General features: G+C 41.5%; 1 protein-coding gene across 1 annotated transcript in view; it reads left to right on the plus strand.

Annotated features, from left to right (window-relative positions):
- The window catches only part of LOC109420547 (uncharacterized), a 70,045-nt gene extending 56,317 nt beyond the window's left edge, over positions 1-13,728 (plus strand). The window contains exons 3-4 of the mRNA XM_029852852.2: positions 12,905-13,029; positions 13,111-13,728. Coding sequence (XP_029708712.2) covers positions 12,905-13,029; positions 13,111-13,383 — 398 coding nt within the window. The 3' untranslated portion in view covers positions 13,384-13,728. The remainder of the gene's footprint in view (positions 1-12,904; positions 13,030-13,110) is intronic.
- Positions 13,729-20,152: the final 6,424 nt, after the last annotated feature.

The following is a 20,152-nucleotide window of genomic DNA, read 5'->3' on the forward strand; positions in this document are numbered from 1 at the left end:
GCTTCAGAAATTTCTCCATGGATTCCTTAAGAAAGTCTTACAAGCATTCTGTAAATTCTTATAAAAAATACTCCAAAAATTCCATCATAAAATCTGGTGACCAGAAATCAAATTTACAGTCCTTTACAGTCCTAGAAGCCAAACAAAAGGGGCGGAAAACCCGAGACTTCCCGAAGTTAAATGAAAATGCTTGTTTTTCTATTTCTTCCCAATCTAGTTTAGATTTAACATTAGACTGGAATGCATCTGCTCAACTTTTCAGGTACAGTGGCCGCACTGTACCTGAAAAGTCGAGCAGATGCATTCCAGTCTAATGTTAAATCTAAACTAGATTGGGAAGAAATAGAAAAGCAAGCATTTTCATTAAACTTCGGGAAGTCTCGGGTTTTCCGCCCCTTTTGTTTGGCTTCTAGGACTGTAAAGGTAGATCAGATTCATGACAAGAGACCAATGGTGAATGAAATAATGTAGTAAATTTATCCTCTTTTTTGCATGTTATTTTTATGCGCTTTTAATTTTTCACTTTTTTATGCCTTGTATAAAAAGAGTGAAAGCTACTCATAACCAATATTGTGCATTAGAAATTCAAAAACGACGGTAACTATTGCAACGATGGCCAGGGTGTGTTTATAGGGGAGAGCAAAGGGAGCTTGCTGGGGCGTTTCAGGAAATCCCAAGGGGTTTCAGCAGGGTACTAGGAGATTTTTAGGGGGTGGTTTCGGGGGTCTGAGGGTGTTTTCGAAAGCTTTACACGGTGTGCCAAAAACCGTTATTAACAAATAAAAATGTCCACCCAAATGGCACCCGGCATTCGAAAGATATACTATTCTAGTATCTCCTCTGAAAATTTGAAAATGTTTTATCGAGGGAAACTAAAGTTTTTGTGATTTGAAGATTTTGAGCCATTTCTATAGAATTTTCTTATATGAGTGAAAATATGCACAATATTGCCACCCGGCATTCGAATGATATACTATTTTAGCATCACCTCAGAAAATTTGATAATGTTTCATCGAGGTAAATGAAAGTTTTTACTGTTTGTAGATTTTCCTCTATTTTCATAGAATTAGCTCATATTTGGCAATATTGTCATAGGATGTTTCATTGGCTCTTCAAATCATAAACAAATATTAATAAGTTTCACAAACACCATACCAAAGATACAACATTCAAACAATTTCTCTGTAAATTTGACAACATTTATTCAAACGATCGCATATTACAGTGGTTCGAAAATAAAAGATATGATAAAGTATATTGAAAATGTAGTAACTTCATAGAATATTATTTCAATTTCTCATGTTAATCATTCCACGCAATGAATATATATTTTGTAACTCATCATGTAACCTTTGATAACATATCACTTTTTTTGCGATACTGTTACAAAACTTAGTAGGTGTTTTTGACGTATTTATAGACAACGCGATAGCATGGATATCGCCAATGAAATTGAAATCATAGCTTAAATTTTTGCTTCTTATCTGTATTAACGAGATCTTTAGCCCTGGGCTAGTTCATCTCGGGACCCACGCTTTACTTCCCTTTCGAAGGAAGAACTCACATTTTGTGAGTTTTTCGGGAGTGGGATTCGATCCCAGGTCCTCGGCGTGATAGTCAAGTGTTCTAACCATCCAACCAGATCCGCTCCACTAGACTTAAAATTGTTGTTACTGATGGTCATTCAAATGAAATATTTCCAAATTCACGGAAAACACGTTGGTAGCATGACGTATAAAAGCTTGCTAGGAAAACGATTAGCATTTAGGTTTACTTTAAGAGCTTCAACATCTTAAACATTATACCAACGATTTACAAAGCCTCCAAGGAATACCAAAACTTTGGGCTATTAATTCATTTTAACTTTCGTTTCACCATGAAACGTTTCAAATTCATCGTCAAGATTCTAAAATATAACGAGCTAAAAAACAAAAAAACCCATAATAATCCACCTAGTGGTGATAGTGCCTTTCTCGTAGAACATGTACTCATGATCTTTCCTTGGTCGGGATACGACTGGGATAGTTTTGTTTCAGAATTTTGACTTTGCAGTCTTTTGGAGAAATCGAAAACACTAGTTAATGATTTTTTCCGACGTTTCGGTCCGTATGGGGCTTTTTCAGTTGCATTTCACAACTCGCTGCTGGCTTGATGGCGGTAGTGAGTAAACGTCAAACGAACAAAAACGATTTCACGCGTAACTTTGCCAAATACCGTATCTAACAAAATCCACGAACGGAACAATCGAAGGGGAAGTTCGCTGTTTCCGTAGCAACTAATACATTGAGCATTTCAGAAACGTGAAAAATCCGGCTATTTTTTCACAAATCATCCCTAAAGGTGAGTGATACAAGTAGTCCTTAACGAAATTCAGCGCCTCATGTGAAAAATTTTTTTTTTGTTTACATAGAGTAATGCGGGGCAAAAGTTCGCAGTGGGTCTTACTCTGCGCACGAGTTAAAAACCCAGGCAAACTTGTATGGAGTCGACACATTGTCAGGCCAGATACTCGTCAATAAAAACTGGAACGATTTCGTTATGTAGTGGCAGAGTTATGTAAACAAATGTGTTTCTAGCTGTTTTGATGTAATTTTTGGATCTTTTGTAATAAGAATTTGTAATGATCGAAAGAAGAAGATTTACAAAATCTCTCGATGTCGTAGAATCGTAATTCCATAGTAGTTCGAGAGGTGCACTCGAATAAACAAAAAGCTTCTAGTGCTTCTTGTAGGAAGGAACATTGTTATAACCTCGGCAGTTGGGCAAAAGTTCTACTATATTTCTGAATCTAGAGCATCAATATAGTTACAAAATATTTGAAGCAATAACGATTTCGTATAGAAACTAATATTATGTACAGTGACCCCACACCGATGAATCACCTTAATTTTGTACACTATTTATGAATCACCATGTAGATCAAATGAGTGATCCATAAACTGTGGTCATTTTTGCCGATTCATAAATTGTGCGGTCACTGTATAATATGTGCAGTATGCATCTTTAAATCGTTCTGAAAGAGAATTTGAACTTATTTTTGGAAGAAAATCGATTATTAAAACTTTGACAGTTTTTGGGAATATTATGTTGTTTTACTTCATAAATAGCTTAGTTTGTAAATTCATACTTATAATTCATCACCGAACTGATGAAGATAAGATTAAAATTACGATCCCGTTCAAAAGTTTTGCAGCATATTTGCTTTTTTTTTCAAGTATTTTGTGTAACACTTACAGCTGTAATTACTTCACAATGTATTTTGACAACTTCAGTAACGCTGGAAAGGAATGCTAGGGATTCGTTTAACGAGAAACAACGATATTATTTTCTTTTTGTTTAATAGTTATTTGATATGGATCTATGACATTTGGTCGAAAGACATTTAGTCGAATGACGTTTGGTCGAATGACATTTAGTCGAAAGTACATTTGGTCGAACGGACATTTGGTCGAATGGACATTTGGTCGAAAGCCATTTTTTTTTTGGAAAAAGAAGCATATGACATTTAGTCGAATGGACAATTCGTCGAATGGACATCTAGTCGAAAGGCACTAACTGATGAAGAGATGTGAGTGGAAAATAATATTATAGATTTCGGTATCATCGTTATTTATATGTTATTGAACAAGCAAGCCTCGTTGAATAAATGTACGACTCGTGCTGAAAAAAAAATCATCATTTTGCAACTTGTTGCATAAATAACCATTTTGGCTCGCGTTCAGTTCATATGCAATACTGCGTCAAAGAAAAGCCTATGTTTAAGGACAAACGTCTAGAAATCCCACTTCAACAGTGCATCAGAACTTCAGACGCACAATTCTGAAGAAGCAAGCTTCAAACAACAGTGCTATAAAATGCTGTTTTTGCTCACTTATAATAAGCTTGAAACAAGAAGATCAGGTGCGCTGGTTTTGTTTACGAAGAGATTTGTACGCTCGAAGTCGCGAGTAAGTGCCAAACTCGGTCATTGTGGCGGCCATTTTGGGATCCTAACGAATCTGTCCTTAAAAGAAGGAAAAATATCCGATGAAAAAGTCTGCAGCAATAACATCCAAATATCAAACGGAAGAACAGCTTGTATTCAAAAGGAGAAATTTCTTCTGAAACATTCAGTAGTTGGTACAGGAAAACGCAATGAAATAAATAAACGTGAAAGAATAGCCTATGTTTCAAAGAAGGAAAAATTCATGATAAAAAGACAGCAGCCGTAACATTCAAACATAGTACAAATACAAATTTTGAAAGAATAGCCTATGTTCAAAAGAAGGAAAAATCATAGATGAAAAAATCACAACCATAATGTCCACTCTTCACTCTCAGCACAAATAATACACTTGAAAGTTGAAAAGAAGGAAAAATATTTGATGGAAAAGCCAGTATATTATACACAAAAACGCAATGAAATGGTGAAACTGGAAAGAAGAGCCGAAACCTACACTGCACTACAATGTTTGCTTTTTTATGTTTGATATAATTAAACACGATTAAATTGCTATACGACTTAACGTCCATTCGACCAAACGTACTTTCAACCAAATAAGTTCAGTAACATATAAATTATGATACCGAAATCTATAAAATTGTTTTCCATTCAAAACTCTTCATCAGTTAGTTTCGACCAAATGTCCATTCGACGAATTCTCCATTCGACTAAATGTCATATACTTCTTCCAAAAAATGGGTTTCGACCAAATGTCCATTCGACCAAATGTCCGTTCGACCAATTGTACTTTCGACCAAATGTCATTCGACCAAACGTCATTCGACCAAATGTCATTCGACGAAATGTCCTAAAGCCATTTGATATATGCTGTTAGGTGTGAACTTTTGCCCCGCATTACTCTATGTTACATACGGTGTTTAGTAAAGTTAGGCTTGATCAATATTTGATTCAACCGTTGAAACAAACACGATGGGTAGTAAGTAGAGTGAGACGTATGTATATATGTGGCCTTAGTTCAGTCAAGATTTTGTTCTGTTACACATATTTATCGCTTGCATTGACTTTGTTCACTTTTGTAGTTCCTGTTCCACCCAAATCTGGTTCCGCATTACTGTCGGTAGCCTTCAATGTGGTCTGAGCCTATTTTCTTGCTAATCGTTCCTCAGGTTATTGAGAAAACCGCGGTTTGATGTGTCGCATGCATAGGTTTGGTTTACTTTTGTATTTGGCCACATTCGGTAGGATACCCGAAAAACCCAATCCTGAACACTACCGGTAGTTTTGAATGCGGTCTGAGCCAATTTTCTTGCTAACCGTTTTCGGGTTATCTAAAAAGTCACGATTTGATGTATAGCATGTATGGGTTAGGATCACTTTTTCATTTGGCCACTTCCGGCGGGACACCGGGAACCGATTCCGGGACAATACCGATTTATCCCTTATATGGTTTGAGACTAGTTTCTTGCTAACTGTCCATCAGGTTTCCAAACAAGCCATGACTTGATGCGTCTAATCTATGAGTTTGGTTCATTTTTGTATTTGACCACTTCCGGCGTAACAACCGAAACGGTTCTGGAACACTACCGATATTGCCTAATGTTGTCTGAGCCTATTTTCTTGCTAACCGTTCATCAAGTTATCTGCAAAGCCGCTATCTGATGTATCGCATGTATGGGTTTGGTTCCTTTTGGCATTTGGCCACTTCCGGCGGGACACCCTAGATCGGTTCCGGAACACTATCGGTAGTCTTTAAAAAGATCTTAGATGTGGTCTGAGCTTATTTTCTTGCTAATCCTTTATCAAGTAATTTAAATAGCCGCTATTTAATGTGCCGCAGGCATGGGTTTGCTACATCCGGCGAAACACCCGGAACCGGCTCCGGAACACTATCGGTTGATCCAAATATGGTCTGAAACTATTTTCTTGCTAAAGGTTTATCAGATTGCCTAAAGAGCCGCGATTTGATGCGTCGCATGTGAGGGTTTGTTTAACTTTTATACTTGACTACTTCCGGCAGGACATCTGGAACGGGTTCTGTAACACAACCGGTTCAAATATGGTCTGAGAATGTTTTCCTGCCCACTGTTCATCAGCTTACCGAAAAAGCCGCTGTTTGATGTGTCGCATGCATGGATTTGGTTCACTTTCATATTTGGCCACTTCCGGCGGGACACCCGGAACCGGTTCCGGAACACTACCGGTTCAGATATAATCTGAGAATGTTTTCCTGCCTGCTGTTCATCAGATTATCGAAAAAGCCACTGTTTGATGTGTCGCATGCATGGGTTTGGTTCACTTTCATATTTGGCCACTTCCGGCGGAACACTCGGAACCGGTTCCGGAACACTACCGGTTCAGATATGGTCTGAGACTATTTTCCTGCTTACTGTTCATCAGGTTATTTAAAATGCCGTGGTTTGATGTGTCGCATGCATGGGTCTGTAGCGTTTTTATATCTGGCCCCTTCCTGGGGTGCCGATCCGGAACACCTAAATGGCCATAACTCCGGAACGGCTGGACCGATCTGAACCATTTTCAATAGGAAACAATGGGACTATATACCACGTCGAATGAACCATCGGTCGTTGAAATCGGTTGATATTTACTATCTAAAAATGAGGTGACCTTTTTGTACACACACACACACGCACATACGCACACACATACATACACACACACACACATACACACACACAGACATCATCTCAACTCGTCGAGCTGAGTCGATTGGTATATAAGACTTGACCCCTCCGAGGGCTCTATAAAATTTTCGTTTTTGGAGTGAACATATAGCCTTTCGGTACACCTTGGTGTACGAGAAAGGCAAAAAGCGAGTGCCAAACTCTTAGAAAGTTTATGTAATCAACGCTCACGGCGTCCCACATTTTTATTTGTATTCGAGTAGCAGGTAGAACTATGGAATAATAATTAGATTCTCTAACTACGGTAATTGACATTCCTCTCAATGAAATGTTGTCAAATTTTCAGAGAAGTTGCTTGAATATTGTACTTTTGGAATTTGTGAAACTCATTACACCGTTCAACACTAGTACGCGTTATGGGATGAGAAAAAATAATAGGAGTTTGGGACCCTAGAAATCCTAATGCGTATATCAATTGAACACTCCAAGTTCTCAATTCAAACTTCGGTCTTGAACTGTGACGTCCCGTTCCAATATTTTTCGAAAATTCTTTCACTATAGCACTTCTAGGGCTCCCAAATTCCTGTTTTTTTGTTTTTCTCATCTCACAATACGATTTTTGCCTTTCTCGTACACTAAGTGTACTGGAAAGGCTATATGTTCACTCCAAAAATGACTTTTTGATAGAAGGCCCGGAGGGTCGAGCCACATATACCAATCAACTCAGCTCGACGAATTGAGGTGATGTCTGTGTGTGTGTATGTATGTGTGTGTGTATGTGTGTGTGTGAGTATGTGTGTGTACAAAAAAAACTCACATCATTTTTTGGCAGTAAACCTCAACCGATTTTGATGACCAACGGTTCATTCGACGCGGAATCTGGTCCCATTGTTTCCTATTGAAAATGGTTCGGATCGGTCCAGCCGTTCCGGAGTTATGGCCATTTAGGTGTTCCGGATCGGTACCCCAGGAAGGAACCAGATATGAAAACGCTACAAACCCATGCATGCGACACATCAAACCGCGGCACTTTCGAAAACATGATGAACGGTAAACATGAAAATAGTCTCGGACCATAACTGAACCGGTAGTGTTCCGGAACCGGTTCCGGGTGACCCGCCGGAAGTGGCCAAATATGAAAGTGAACCAAACCCATGCATGCGATACATCAAACAGCGGCTTTTTCGATAGCCTGATGAACAGTAGGCAGAAAAATATTCTCGGACCACATCCGAACCGGTAGTATTCCGGAACCGGTTCCGGGTGACCCGCCGGATGTGGCCAAATATGAAAGTGAACCAAACCCATACATGCGACACATCAAACAGCTGATTTTTCGATATCCTGATAAACAGCAGGCAGGAAAACATTCTCAGACCATATCGGAACCGGTAGTATGCCGGAACCTGTTCTGGGTGGTGCACCGGAAGTGGCTAAATATGAAAGTAAACCAAACCCATGCATGCGATACATCAAACAGCGGCTTTTTCGATAGCCTGATGAACAGTAGGCAGGAAAACATTCTCAGACCATATCGGAACCGGTAGTGTTACAGAACCGGTTGCAGATGTCACGCCGGAAGTAGTCAAGTATAAAAGTTAATCAAACCCTTAAATGCGACGCATCAAATCGCGAGCTCTTCAGGCAACCTGATAAACGGTTAATAAAAGCAAATAGTTTCAGATCATATTTGGAACAACCGATAGAGTTCCGGAACCGGTTCCGGGTGTCCCGCTGGAAGTGGTCAAATGTAGTAGAGATGAAAATCCATGCCTGCGGCACATTAAACAGCGACTTTTCAAATACCATGATGAACGATTAGCCAGAAAATACGCCCAGACCACAACGAAGATCTTTATAAAGGCTACCGATAGTGTTCCGGGACCGATCTAGGGTGTCCAGCCGGAAGTGGCCAAATGCCAATAAGAACCAAACCCATGCATGCGACTCATCAAACCGCGATCTTTTTTAAACCATGAGGAACGATTTACAAGAAAATAGGCTCAGACCACATTAGAGGCTACCGATAGTGATGCAAAACCAGCATTGGGTGCTTCCTAGGGTGCTTCGCAGGAACTACAAAAATGAACAAAGCCAATGCAAGCGATAAATATGTGTAAGAGAATTATTATTATTATAGCTTTATTATAGAGACTTTCAGCCCTAGGCTGGTTCGTCTCTTCATGTATAAGAGAAAAAAATGTTGGCTGAACTAAGGCCACATACATACAGACGTTTTACTCTACTCACTCTCCATCGTCCTAGTTTTCAACGTTTGAATCAAATATTAATAGTTCTTGCTCGTTTGACGTCTACTCACTACCAGCATCAAGCCAGCAGCCAGCGCCTTGTGAAACGCAACCAGATTAGCATTTGGCGATTATTTTTTCGTAACGATGAATATAATAGTAATATGTTACAAATGATATGTCTGTTTGTTTGTACTAAAGCAATGTCATCAAATCACTGAGGTGTAAAAATATACAGTAGGATAGGTCAACGTTATATGAGAAAATGAAAATTATCGCATCAACCCCGGACAAAGTTTTTTCAATCCTCTTTTGCGTCTAAAACTACTGGGAATTTTTTTATGGGATTTAGTATGGGTATGGGATTAGGAAATTGAGTGTTTGTGGATGCCCCCATGCGAGAGTCTTGCCATCACTTTTGAGGAATCTCGTAGCAGAAACGCAATTGAGATCACTCAATGTGATTTTCCTAAATATGGTTTTGTCCATCACAAGCCTCAACCGGCTGCTTCATTTGTATATCTTAGCTGAGAATCCGACTGTGGAACTTTGAATCATTTGATATTTAACTACCCAGTTTTTACGCAACTGCGTTTCCGAGTACTCGGTAAACACTTGATTAAGTGAAACTGACCCTTGAACTGACCTAAAAAGCCTAAATCTTCAGGATGTTCTGTTGTTCTGAACCTGTTGTGGCAAGTAGCTATAGGCTTACTTAACGCTTTATGCGTTTTTTACAGTGCCCTTTTCAGGGCGCTGTTTGAACCCGTTGTGGTACGCTTATGCGATTATGTCGACCCTATGAGCCTCTGAACAAATCTGGCGAACTGCTCACTCCCATAGAAAACTTGAAAACAGTTCGCACAGTAAAAGTCAAATGTGACTTTTACTGTGCGCGCTGTTTTCAAATTTCCTGTGGGAGTGAGCAGGACAGGGCAAATTCGTGCAGAGGCTCATTCCCTTACCTTCCCTTTCCCTATCCCATCCCTTATTCCTCCTTTCCCTCACACTCAGGTAAATGATGAATAGGTTCGTATTCATGGCGATGGCACAAATTTCCCAAATGGAGGAGAACGGGCCTATTGAGCCGACCTACTGATAACCTATGATAAAAAAATATAGCCTAACGTGTGAAGAAAAAACTACATATGTCGAAGACCGTAAAGTCATCTTCAGTGATAAGGACTGTATCGTGAAGGTGCTCAAGCAGTCAACTGAAAATTCTGATATTGTCTATACGTTTAACGTAACATCGGAATATGTTCAATTAATAAGTTTCCCAATTTTATTAAAATTATTGCTTTTCTAAATAAGGTATTCTCAGGATTCATGAACAGTTCGCATAACGTCGACGGAAAGATCATGCTTCGGAATGAAGGCCCATGCACAGAAACTAGCTAAACAAAGCAATAGTCGAAGATTCCAAAAACAGGGACCGAATTCTAGAACGCCCGATAGGTAGGAGATTGTCCGCATCACGACGGTTTCAAACCGAACGGACTAAATAAATACCAAAACCTCCGTATGACATTTTTAAGTTAAGCAAGGCCATCTTGACTAGGGAACCTTGACCGATTGAACCCTTGAAAAGGCCCCACGGTCCGAAACATCGGAAAAAATCATAAACTAGTGTTTTCGATTCCCCAAAAAGGCTGAAGCCAACATTCTGAAGCAAAATCATCCCAGTCGTATCCCAACCAAGGAAAGATCATGAATACATGTTCGACGAGAAAGGCACTATCACCACTAGGTGGATTCATCTGGGTTTTTTAAATTTTGTTGAGCAGTGTTAATATTTGTTTATGATATGAAGAGCACCGTATAACAATATTCCCATATATGAGCTATCTCTATGAAAATAGAGGAACATCTTCAAACAGTAAAATCTTTGGTTTCCCTCGATAAAACATTTTCAAATTTTCGGAGGAGATACTAGAATAGTATATCTTTCGAATGGCGGGTGTGAGATTGGAGTACATTTTTATTTGTTAACAATGGTATCAGGCACACCATGCGTGCATATTTACTCATATAAGAAAATCCTATAGAAATGGCTCAAAATCTTCAAATAACAAAAACTTTAGTTTCCCTCGATGAAACATTTTCATATTTTCAGAGGGGATACTAGAATAGTATATCTTTCGAATGCCGGGTGCCATTTTGGTGGACATTTTTATTTGTTAATAACGGTTTTTGGCACACCGTGTTTACAGAGAGTTTCAAAGGATTTTCATCGAGTTTTGGAGGAGTTATAGGTATGTATAGATCATTTTTGGCGGGATTCAGATGCGTTTTTGGGAGTTTCGGAGGATTTCAGGTGCGTTACATGGGGTTCATGTGGGACGTGGGTTTATAGGGATTTCGGTGGCATTTCAGGAAATTTCAGAGGATTTTCAGTGAGTGTGATGGACAATATCTGTTGAAACGCCCATGAAATACCCTTTGATTTTAGGACGTTCTTGAGACCACATTATGCAACCCTGATCTGAAATGCCTTGAAACGCCCCTGAAACCTCCGTAATCCCATTGAAACGCCGTTGAATTTATGATAATCAATTTGAAATTCCACTGAAATCCCTTTGGACACACTTTTAATACGCTCCAGAAACACCCTGAAACGCACCTGAAAACCTATTGAAACACCTATGAAATGCTATCAAACGCCCCTAAAACCTCTAGGAACGCCCTTAAAATGTTTCGGAAATCCTCTGAAACTCTCTGAAATGCCTTGAAACCCTCAAACCTCTTGTAATACTCTTTAAAGGTTAATGAGACCTCCTGAATTGCCCATTAGTCCTTAAAACGTCCCTGAAACGCTTTTAATACTCTTGAATTTCCCTTGAATTTCCAGCCATGTGCATAAAAAGACACTCCAGTTTATGAGAAACTTACCTAAATGATAAATTTTCTGTATAGTTTTTATAAAATGTCCATTTTTTGTATTAACGAGGTTTTTAGCCCTAAACTATCTCGGGACCCACGCTTGACTTCCCTTCCGAAGAAAGAATTCTCATTTTTTGAGATTGTCGGGAGTGGGATTCGATCCCTGGTCCTTGGCGTGATAGTCACGTGCTTCAATCATCCGCTCCAAACTGACCAACCTTAATGAAGTTTTATCCGTTGTTGTATACGTTGTGAGCCGTTTCATCAGTGAGTGTCCCGTAATAACCCACATAGCATCGGCCACGATAGACGCTGGAATGTGCGTTAACAAAATCTTTCAAGAATTCTTTTAGACATGTAGTTCTTACAAAAAATCTTTAAGATGTTACTTCAGGATCAGGAATTGTTTCAGAGAATCCTCAGAAATTCCTCCTAGGATTCCTTTTGAAAGTGTTCCACAGATTTCATCAAAATAAAACTAAAATTCACAGAACATCATCCATTCGCTTATAAGTGAATTACTCCACAAAAATGTCCGACCCGTAGCTTGTTAGCTGAAAGCTTCGACTTAGGGCTTATATAGCTTTCTTCAGCCGTTTGACTTCATATCCAGGACCACACTACTCTGTTCCGCTTCGAAGCTTCGAAGGGCTGTGCCAGGTTAGGCAAAACTTGCAAACCTTGTCATAACATTATGCGGTGTTCAAAAAAGTTTTGCAATCGACTGATGGGGCCAGCTACGGTTCCTCCGCAGTCCGCTAGTCAGCACCAGGGTGCTGAGATGCAGGTGCGAGGGATGTTCGTCGCCGGTCGGTGAGCCTTTGGAGTTTCTGTCCGAGTCCGGGCTGCATTCCTAAGGAAACGGAACCAAAGTTGCAGTTGGAAAGTAGTTATTCATGGGAAAGTTTTTCTGCTCCAAAGGCGGGCAAAAACCCAACTGAAAGAAGCGGCAGAAAAGTCTTTAGATTTCGAGTAGTGTAAGTTTTCTTTACGTATTGATGAATAATAAGATTTGTATCTCTTATTGGGCTGGGATTTTTCGTTTTTCAAAGAAGTTCCTATTGATGTGGTTTGTATGGTTGAAAACTGTTGACATATCATGAATAATTACAATTTACTGGACCGAATTGCATCTGATGGAAGCAGAATTACATTCTTAATTATTTTTCTCGTTTTTGCCCCCGTAGGAAACTCAACCACTGTGGCGACGACAGCCGTTGAAAGTGCCAGGTACATCAAGGGAGATCCCCTCAATGGATACTACGATTTCGTAATCTCCGAAGGATCCTACAAATTTTGGGCTGTTTTCCAGGTAATCTATTGCTCTGAACCAGATTTTGTCACCCTGACCCCCTCATCATCGAAAATTACTCCTCACCTTTTCCCATTGCAGGTGGCTACAGCTGTGCTCATCATCTATTCTACCTTCGCCGCCATCTACTACTCCAAAGTGAGCCCCCTGACGTCCGATTATGACTACATCGATTACCTGAACGGTGGTCGGTCCTTTGCCGGCGGAAGATCCATGGACGGCGGTGTGGCGGCAGCGACGGCACGGAGATCATCGAACAACATGTGGGACGGTCTGCTGGAGAAACCCTGGTTCAACGTGGCGACCAATTCGTTCGCCTTCGTGATGAATGCCATCGAGAATGCGCCCAAGTAGATAAGGGAGAGAGAGAGAGAGAGGAGGAGGCGGAGGGATGGAAAGGATCCAGACTGGACCCGTTGTTGCCGCCGAGGGTCCGCGTTATTGCCAATTTGGATGAAACATTTGACACAGCTGGATACGTGAGCCCATGAGGGAACCCTTGAGGGGATGATGTTTCGGCGCTCCGTCTCGAATGTTTTATTTGAATTCTGGTTTCTGGTTCGTTTCGGGTTAGGTTAAGAATGAATTGTAGCAATTTGTTTCTAGATGTTAATCTCTTCCAGAGGTGTAGATTATGCTGTCGAAATTAAGTTATTTTTCGAGGTTTGTTACATACCAATAAAGCGAACAGTTTGAAATAATGGTGTATTTTTTTTGTCCCTGTTTGACAACGTATTTGTGCTCATTATCGTTAATTTGTATGTTCACATAATTGATATTGGTGTTCTTTTTTTTGCGGTTAGGCAAAACAAATAATACCGACGTAGCATGCAAATGCCGCTGTTTATGGCATTGTGTTATTTTCAATGTATGAACTTGTATTTGCTTTAAAGTGGATATGTTACTGTAATCATGAGAAAATGCCTATCATCAACATGTTAATTATTTCAAAATTAAAGTGGAGTATATTTACAGTGACCCCACAATTTATGAATCGGCAATAATGACCAAAGTTTATGGATCACTCATTTGATCAACATGGTGATTCATAAATAGTGTACAAAATTAAGATGATTCATCGGTGTGTAAAAAGAAGATGCTCGCGGGGGTTTAATGGCAGGAACAATAGAGACCCTCGGGAAGGCATTCAAGGCAGTGCAAAGAGTGTCTCAAGCGTTCGAAGAGAGCCCTAAGGAACCAGCAAATTTGCCTCTATTTTCATTTCTCAATAAGATTGTCGACGATCTAGTTATGGCTATCTCATTGGACCAACTCCAGTACGTATTGGACGTGTTCATTACTTACAAGTTACAACATTCACATCCAGTTCACACATGAACTGGAAGTGTAAAACAAGCTATCTTATCTGAATACATATGATGCTACTCTAGCAGCATAAACAAACGGTAAAAACTCAAAGCTGAGACTCCCTTGTTTTCTAACTGAAACCCCATGCAACCATCACTGAAATCACTGAAACATCTGAATTTGAAATCTGATAACTCTCTGTAACATGTTTGATAGTTTAGATGTGAAAGGTGGTAGGGAGATGCGAAGGATACATAGAATCGCTAGGGGATTTCAGGAGGCGTCGAGGGAATGTTTGAAATTTTAGGGGTCTCATAAGCATTTATATTTCAAGGGATCTCAGGGAGTTTCAGTGGGTTTCAGGAGGGTTTTAAAAGGTGACGCAGTGGCGTCTCAAGGTGGCGTTTTAGGGGCCGTCCATAAACCAAGTGGACATAACAGAAGGGAAAATGGTCTGAGAAAAGCCCACGCTTGTCTACGGAGAAGGGGGTGTGTACGTGGGCAATGGAGTGGGTCAACGTTGTATGGAGAAACTTTAAATATGATCGTATCAACCCGGAACAAAGCTTTTTCAATCTATATTAGCGTCCAAAACAACTGTACAAAATTTGGGAGCGATTGATTGCGTCCCCGTATTGCGCATAGCGATTGAAATTTGTATGAAATTTAGTATGGGAAAACGTGCTTTTTTACATTTTTCTCATAAATTGAAATTTTTCGTCTAAAATGATCTAACTAATGACGTTAAAGTATAGCCTAGGATATGCCGAAAAACTTTGCCGAAGACCGCAAAGTGATCCGACGCTTGTGAAAAAAGTTATTCGCCTGGTAACTTAGGCCAAAAATTGAGATTTTATTATTGATGTTATTCCTTTACTTGTTAAATGTTATGCTCCACCGGGAAGTCTGTACGTTATAATTTTTTTCACAAGTGTCGGATCAGTTTGCGGTCGGTTCGGCAAAGTTTTTCGGCATATCCTAGGCTATACTTTAACGTCATTAGTTAGATCGTTTTAGACGAAAAATTTAAATTCAAGAGAAAAATGCAAAAAAGCACGTTTTCCTATACTCAATTTCTTACAAATTTCAATCGCAATGCGGCATACGGGGACGCAACCAATCTTCCCAAATTTTGCACAGTTGTTTTGGACACTAAAATGAATCGAAAAAGCTTTGTTCCGAAAAATCGACTTTGTTGACCCAGTCTAGTGGGCAATATTGACATAAGAAAATAAAAAAATATACCAACGATACAAATTATGTCGTATCGATCATGTGATTCTCCTTCATGACAGTTCTTTGTTATATTATTTTCCATAAATCACTTGTTTTTTGTTGGGCGTCTACTCAAAGGATACAATCATAGCATTGTATATCAATTTTACTAGAAATTTTGCAGTTAATTTCTGCTAACATATTAAATATTCTATAGCACATTAAAGTCAAAATCATATCACCATGAGTAAGTTTTGAAACTGCACTATGCACTTTCGAAATATTGCTTTAAAAATAGTTTTTCGGCAATGATCTAAAAAAATACAACATTTAAAAGTTTCCATAATGAGTATCTGAAAATTCATCTAAAAATAAGGGCAATCATGGGCTGAAAAATATGAAGTGTTTATTATAAGCTGCAGCAAGCTATAGTTAAAATGCTTGAATGGTTCAAATTATGTAATCTGTATCAAACTTAAATCTATTCTTTTTCTTTACACACTAGTTTTAGAATCCCAAACATAGCCCTACGTGCTGTTCATAAACCACAATGACCAAATGTTAATCCCCTTCCCCTCGTAGACTTGCGTTCATTCTAAACTTTAAACATTTGTTTGGAGCGTAGACTAGTTAACATCAAATTCATGATAATACTGAATCAACAATTTGCCGCCATGATATTCGATTTGCAGCTGCAGCTCTCCAACCTCGGTCACGCCCAACACTCGCCAGATCACGCTCCACCTGGTCCGCCCATCGTGCTCTCTGCGCTCCACGCCTTCTTGTACCAACCGGATGGTTAGCAAACACCAACTTTGCAGGGTTGTTGCCGGCATTCTTGCAACATGCCCTGCCCACCGTATCCTTCCATCTTTGGCCACTTTCTGGATGCTGGGTTCGCCGTAAAGTGCAGCGAGCTTGTGGTTCATCCTTCTCCGCCACACACCCTTCTCCTGCACGCCGCCGAAGATCGTCCTTAGCACCCGTCGCTCGAAAACTCCGAGTGCCTGCAGGTTCTTCTCGAGCATCGTCCATGTCTCGTGTCCGTAGAGAACCACCGGTCTTATTAACGTCTTGTACATGGTACATTTGGTGCGGGGGTGAATCTTTTTTGACCGCAGATTCTTCTGGAGCCCATAGTAAGCACGACTTCCACTGATGATGCGCCTTCGTATTTCACGGCTTACGTTATTGTCAGCCGTTAGCAAGGAACCGAGGTAGACGAATTCTTCTACCACCTCGAAAGTATCCCCGTCTATCGTAACATTGCTGCCAAGGCTTGTCCTGTCTCGCTCAGTCCCACCTACCAGCATGAACTTTGTCTTAGCCGCATTCACCACCAGTCCGACCTTTGCTGCTTCACGTTTCAGGCAGGTGTACAGCTCTGCCACCGTTCCAAATGTTCTAGCAATAATATCCATGTCATCCGCAAAACAGACAAATTGGCCAGATTTCGTGAAGATCGTACCCCGGCTGTTGAGCCCGGTCCGTCGCATAACACCTTCCAGGGCGATGTTGAATAGTAGGAAGGAAAGTCCATCACCTTGTCGTAGTCCCTGTCAAGAATCGAATGAACTGGATAGTTCACCCGAAATCCTTACGCTGTTCTGCACACCGTCCATCGTTGCTCTTATCAGTCTGGTAAGCTTCCCGGGAAGCTGTTCTCGTTCATAAGTTTCCATAGCTCTATGCGGTCGATACTGTCGTATGCCGCTTTGAAGTCGATGAACAGGTGGTGCGTTGGGACCTGGTATTTCTGGAGGATTTGCCGTACGGTGAAAATCTGGTCCGTTGTCGACCGGCCGTCGATGAAACCGGCTTGGTAACTTCCCACGAACTCATTTACTTTAGGTGAAAGACGACGGAAGATGATCTGAGATAGCACTTTGTAGGCGGCATTCAAAATGGTGATCGCTCGAAAGTTCTCACACGTTAACTTGTCGCCTTTTGTTCGGCAATGAACACAAGAGAGGTTAGGCTTGGTAGCACTGGACTGTACTTGGCACGGCACAGCAGAAAGAGAATGGGGGTTCGGATTGGAAGGAATAATACTTTATCACTTTCACACACTTATACTTTATTCTCTATCTGCTATTTACACTTCTCTTTTTGGATAATGTCACTTCGCGTTGTTTAAGCCACGCGAACGCTTATCACTTTTGCACTTTCAAATTGAACTGAACTGCTACTGCAAACGTGTCGCGTTTATATAGCGGTGTTCCCCTGGCTCGGGAAACACGTGGAAAATTCTACGCGAGCGTAGAACCCCAAGCAACACACATGTTATATAAAAGTTACGACAGCGCAAGTTTTCGTTGTATAGAAGTTTATTTTACGTTATTTCAACACAATGTTAGAATTACGTAAAATAAACTTCAATACAACCAAAACTTGCGCTGTCGTAACTCTATTGTAACATGTGTGATGCTTGGGAACCCACGCGACGCGTGTGGAACGAACCATCATCACCACGCTGGCTGCAGTTCGACGAGAGTCGATGGTGATGATGATGACGGTGGCTACGGTGGCGGCATTCGGTGCAGCACTCACGGTTGGTTCTCACCGCACTCACGCTCTCGCTGCTGCTCGCTGATGTTCCGTCGGCTCGGGTGAGTGCTTGTTTATCTTGTCGGTGGTCGATGATGACTCGGATGCGTTGGTTGGTGTCAGTGCCCACGCAGCTCCGCATGCTGCTACCTTTCTTTGGAGCGCATGTGCGCGAACACCTTTCTTGTGGATGGGACAGATTATCCCTTCCTTCCACTTTGCAGAATTACGGCAGAATAGCTGTTCGGTTTCCCAGATCTTGACTACTAACTGGTGCAGACAGGTGGCCAACTTATCCGGGCCCATCTTGATGAGTTCTGCTGCGATACCGTCTTTACCAGCCGCTTTGTTGTTTTTGAGCTGGTGGATGGCATCCTTAACTTCCCTCAGCGTGGGAGTTGGTTCGTTCCCGTCCTCTGCTGCACCAACATAGTCATTTCCTCCGCTGCCTTGGTCCTCCGTGCCTACATTCGCTTCGCCATTCAGGTGCTCGTCGAAGTGCTGCTTCCACCTTTCGATCACCTCACGTTTGTCCATCAGGAGGCTCCCGTCCTTATCCCTGCAGATTTCAGCTTGCGGCACGTAGCCTTTGCGGGATACGTTGAGCTTCTGGTAAAACTTCCGTGTTTCTTGTGAACGGCACAGCAGTTCCATTTCCTCACACTCCGCTTCTTCCAGGCGACGCTTTTTCTCCCGGAAGAGACGGGTCTGCTGCTTCCGCTTCTGTCTGTATCGCTCCACATTCTGTCGGGTTCCATGCTGCAGCATTACCGCCCGCGCTGCATCCTTCTCCTCCAGCACTGCTCTGCACTCCTCGTCGAACCAATCGTTTCGTCGACTCCGTTCTACGTACCCGATAGTGCTCTCGGCTGCGTTGTTGATGGCTGCTTTGGCTGTACTCCAGCAGTCCTCTAGAGGGGCCACATCGAGCACACCCTCGTCCAGCAACGCTGCCTCGAGATTCTGCGCGTATGCGGTGGCGACATCCGGTTGCTTCAGTCGCTCTAGATCGTACCGGGGCGGCCGCCGGTACTGTACATTGTTAATAACGGCGAGTTTTGGGCGCAGTTTAACCATCACCAGGTAGTGATCAGAGTCGATATTAGCGCCACGATAGGTCCTGACGTCGATAATATTGGAGAAATGCCTTCCATCAATTAGAACGTGGTCGATTTGCGATTGCGTTCGTTGTGGTGGTCTCCAGGTGTAACGATACGGGAGGCTGTGCTGGAAGAAGGTGGTACGAACAGACAAATTGGCCAGATTTCGTGAAGATCGTACCCCGGCTGTTGAGCCCGGTCCGTCGCATAACACCTTCCAGGGCGATGTTGAATAGTAGGAAGGAAAGTCCATCACCTTGTCGTAGTCCCTGTCAAGAATCGAATGAACTGGATAGTTCACCCGAAATCCTTACGCTGTTCTGCACACCGTCCATCGTTGCTCTTATCAGTCTGGTAAGCTTCCCGGGAAGCTGTTCTCGTTCATAAGTTTCCATAGCTCTATGCGGTCGATACTGTCGTATGCCGCTTTGAAGTCGATGAACAGGTGGTGCGTTGGGACCTGGTATTTCTGGAGGATTTGCCGTACGGTGAAAATCTGGTCCGTTGTCGACCGGCCGTCGATGAAACCGGCTTGGTAACTTCCCACGAACTCATTTACTTTAGGTGAAAGACGACGGAAGATGATCTGAGATAGCACTTTGTAGGCGGCATTCAAAATGGTGATCGCTCGAAAGTTCTCACACGTTAACTTGTCGCCTTTTGTTCGGCAATGAACACAAGAGAGGTTAGGCTTGGTAGCACTGGACTGTACTTGGCACGGCACAGCAGAAAGAGAATGGGGGTTCGGATTGGAAGGAATAATACTTTATCACTTTCACACACTTATACTTTATTCTCTATCTGCTATTTACACTTCTCTTTTTGGATAATGTCACTTCGCGTTGTTTAAGCCACGCGAACGCTTATCACTTTTGCACTTTCAAATTGAACTGAACTGCTACTGCAAACGTGTCGCGTTTATATAGCGGTGTTCCCCTGGCTCGGGAAACACG

The sequence above is a fragment of the Aedes albopictus genome, chromosome 2 (genome assembly GCF_035046485.1).
Source record: "Aedes albopictus strain Foshan chromosome 2, AalbF5, whole genome shotgun sequence".
In the NCBI taxonomy this organism is placed as follows: domain Eukaryota; kingdom Metazoa; phylum Arthropoda; class Insecta; order Diptera; family Culicidae; genus Aedes; species Aedes albopictus.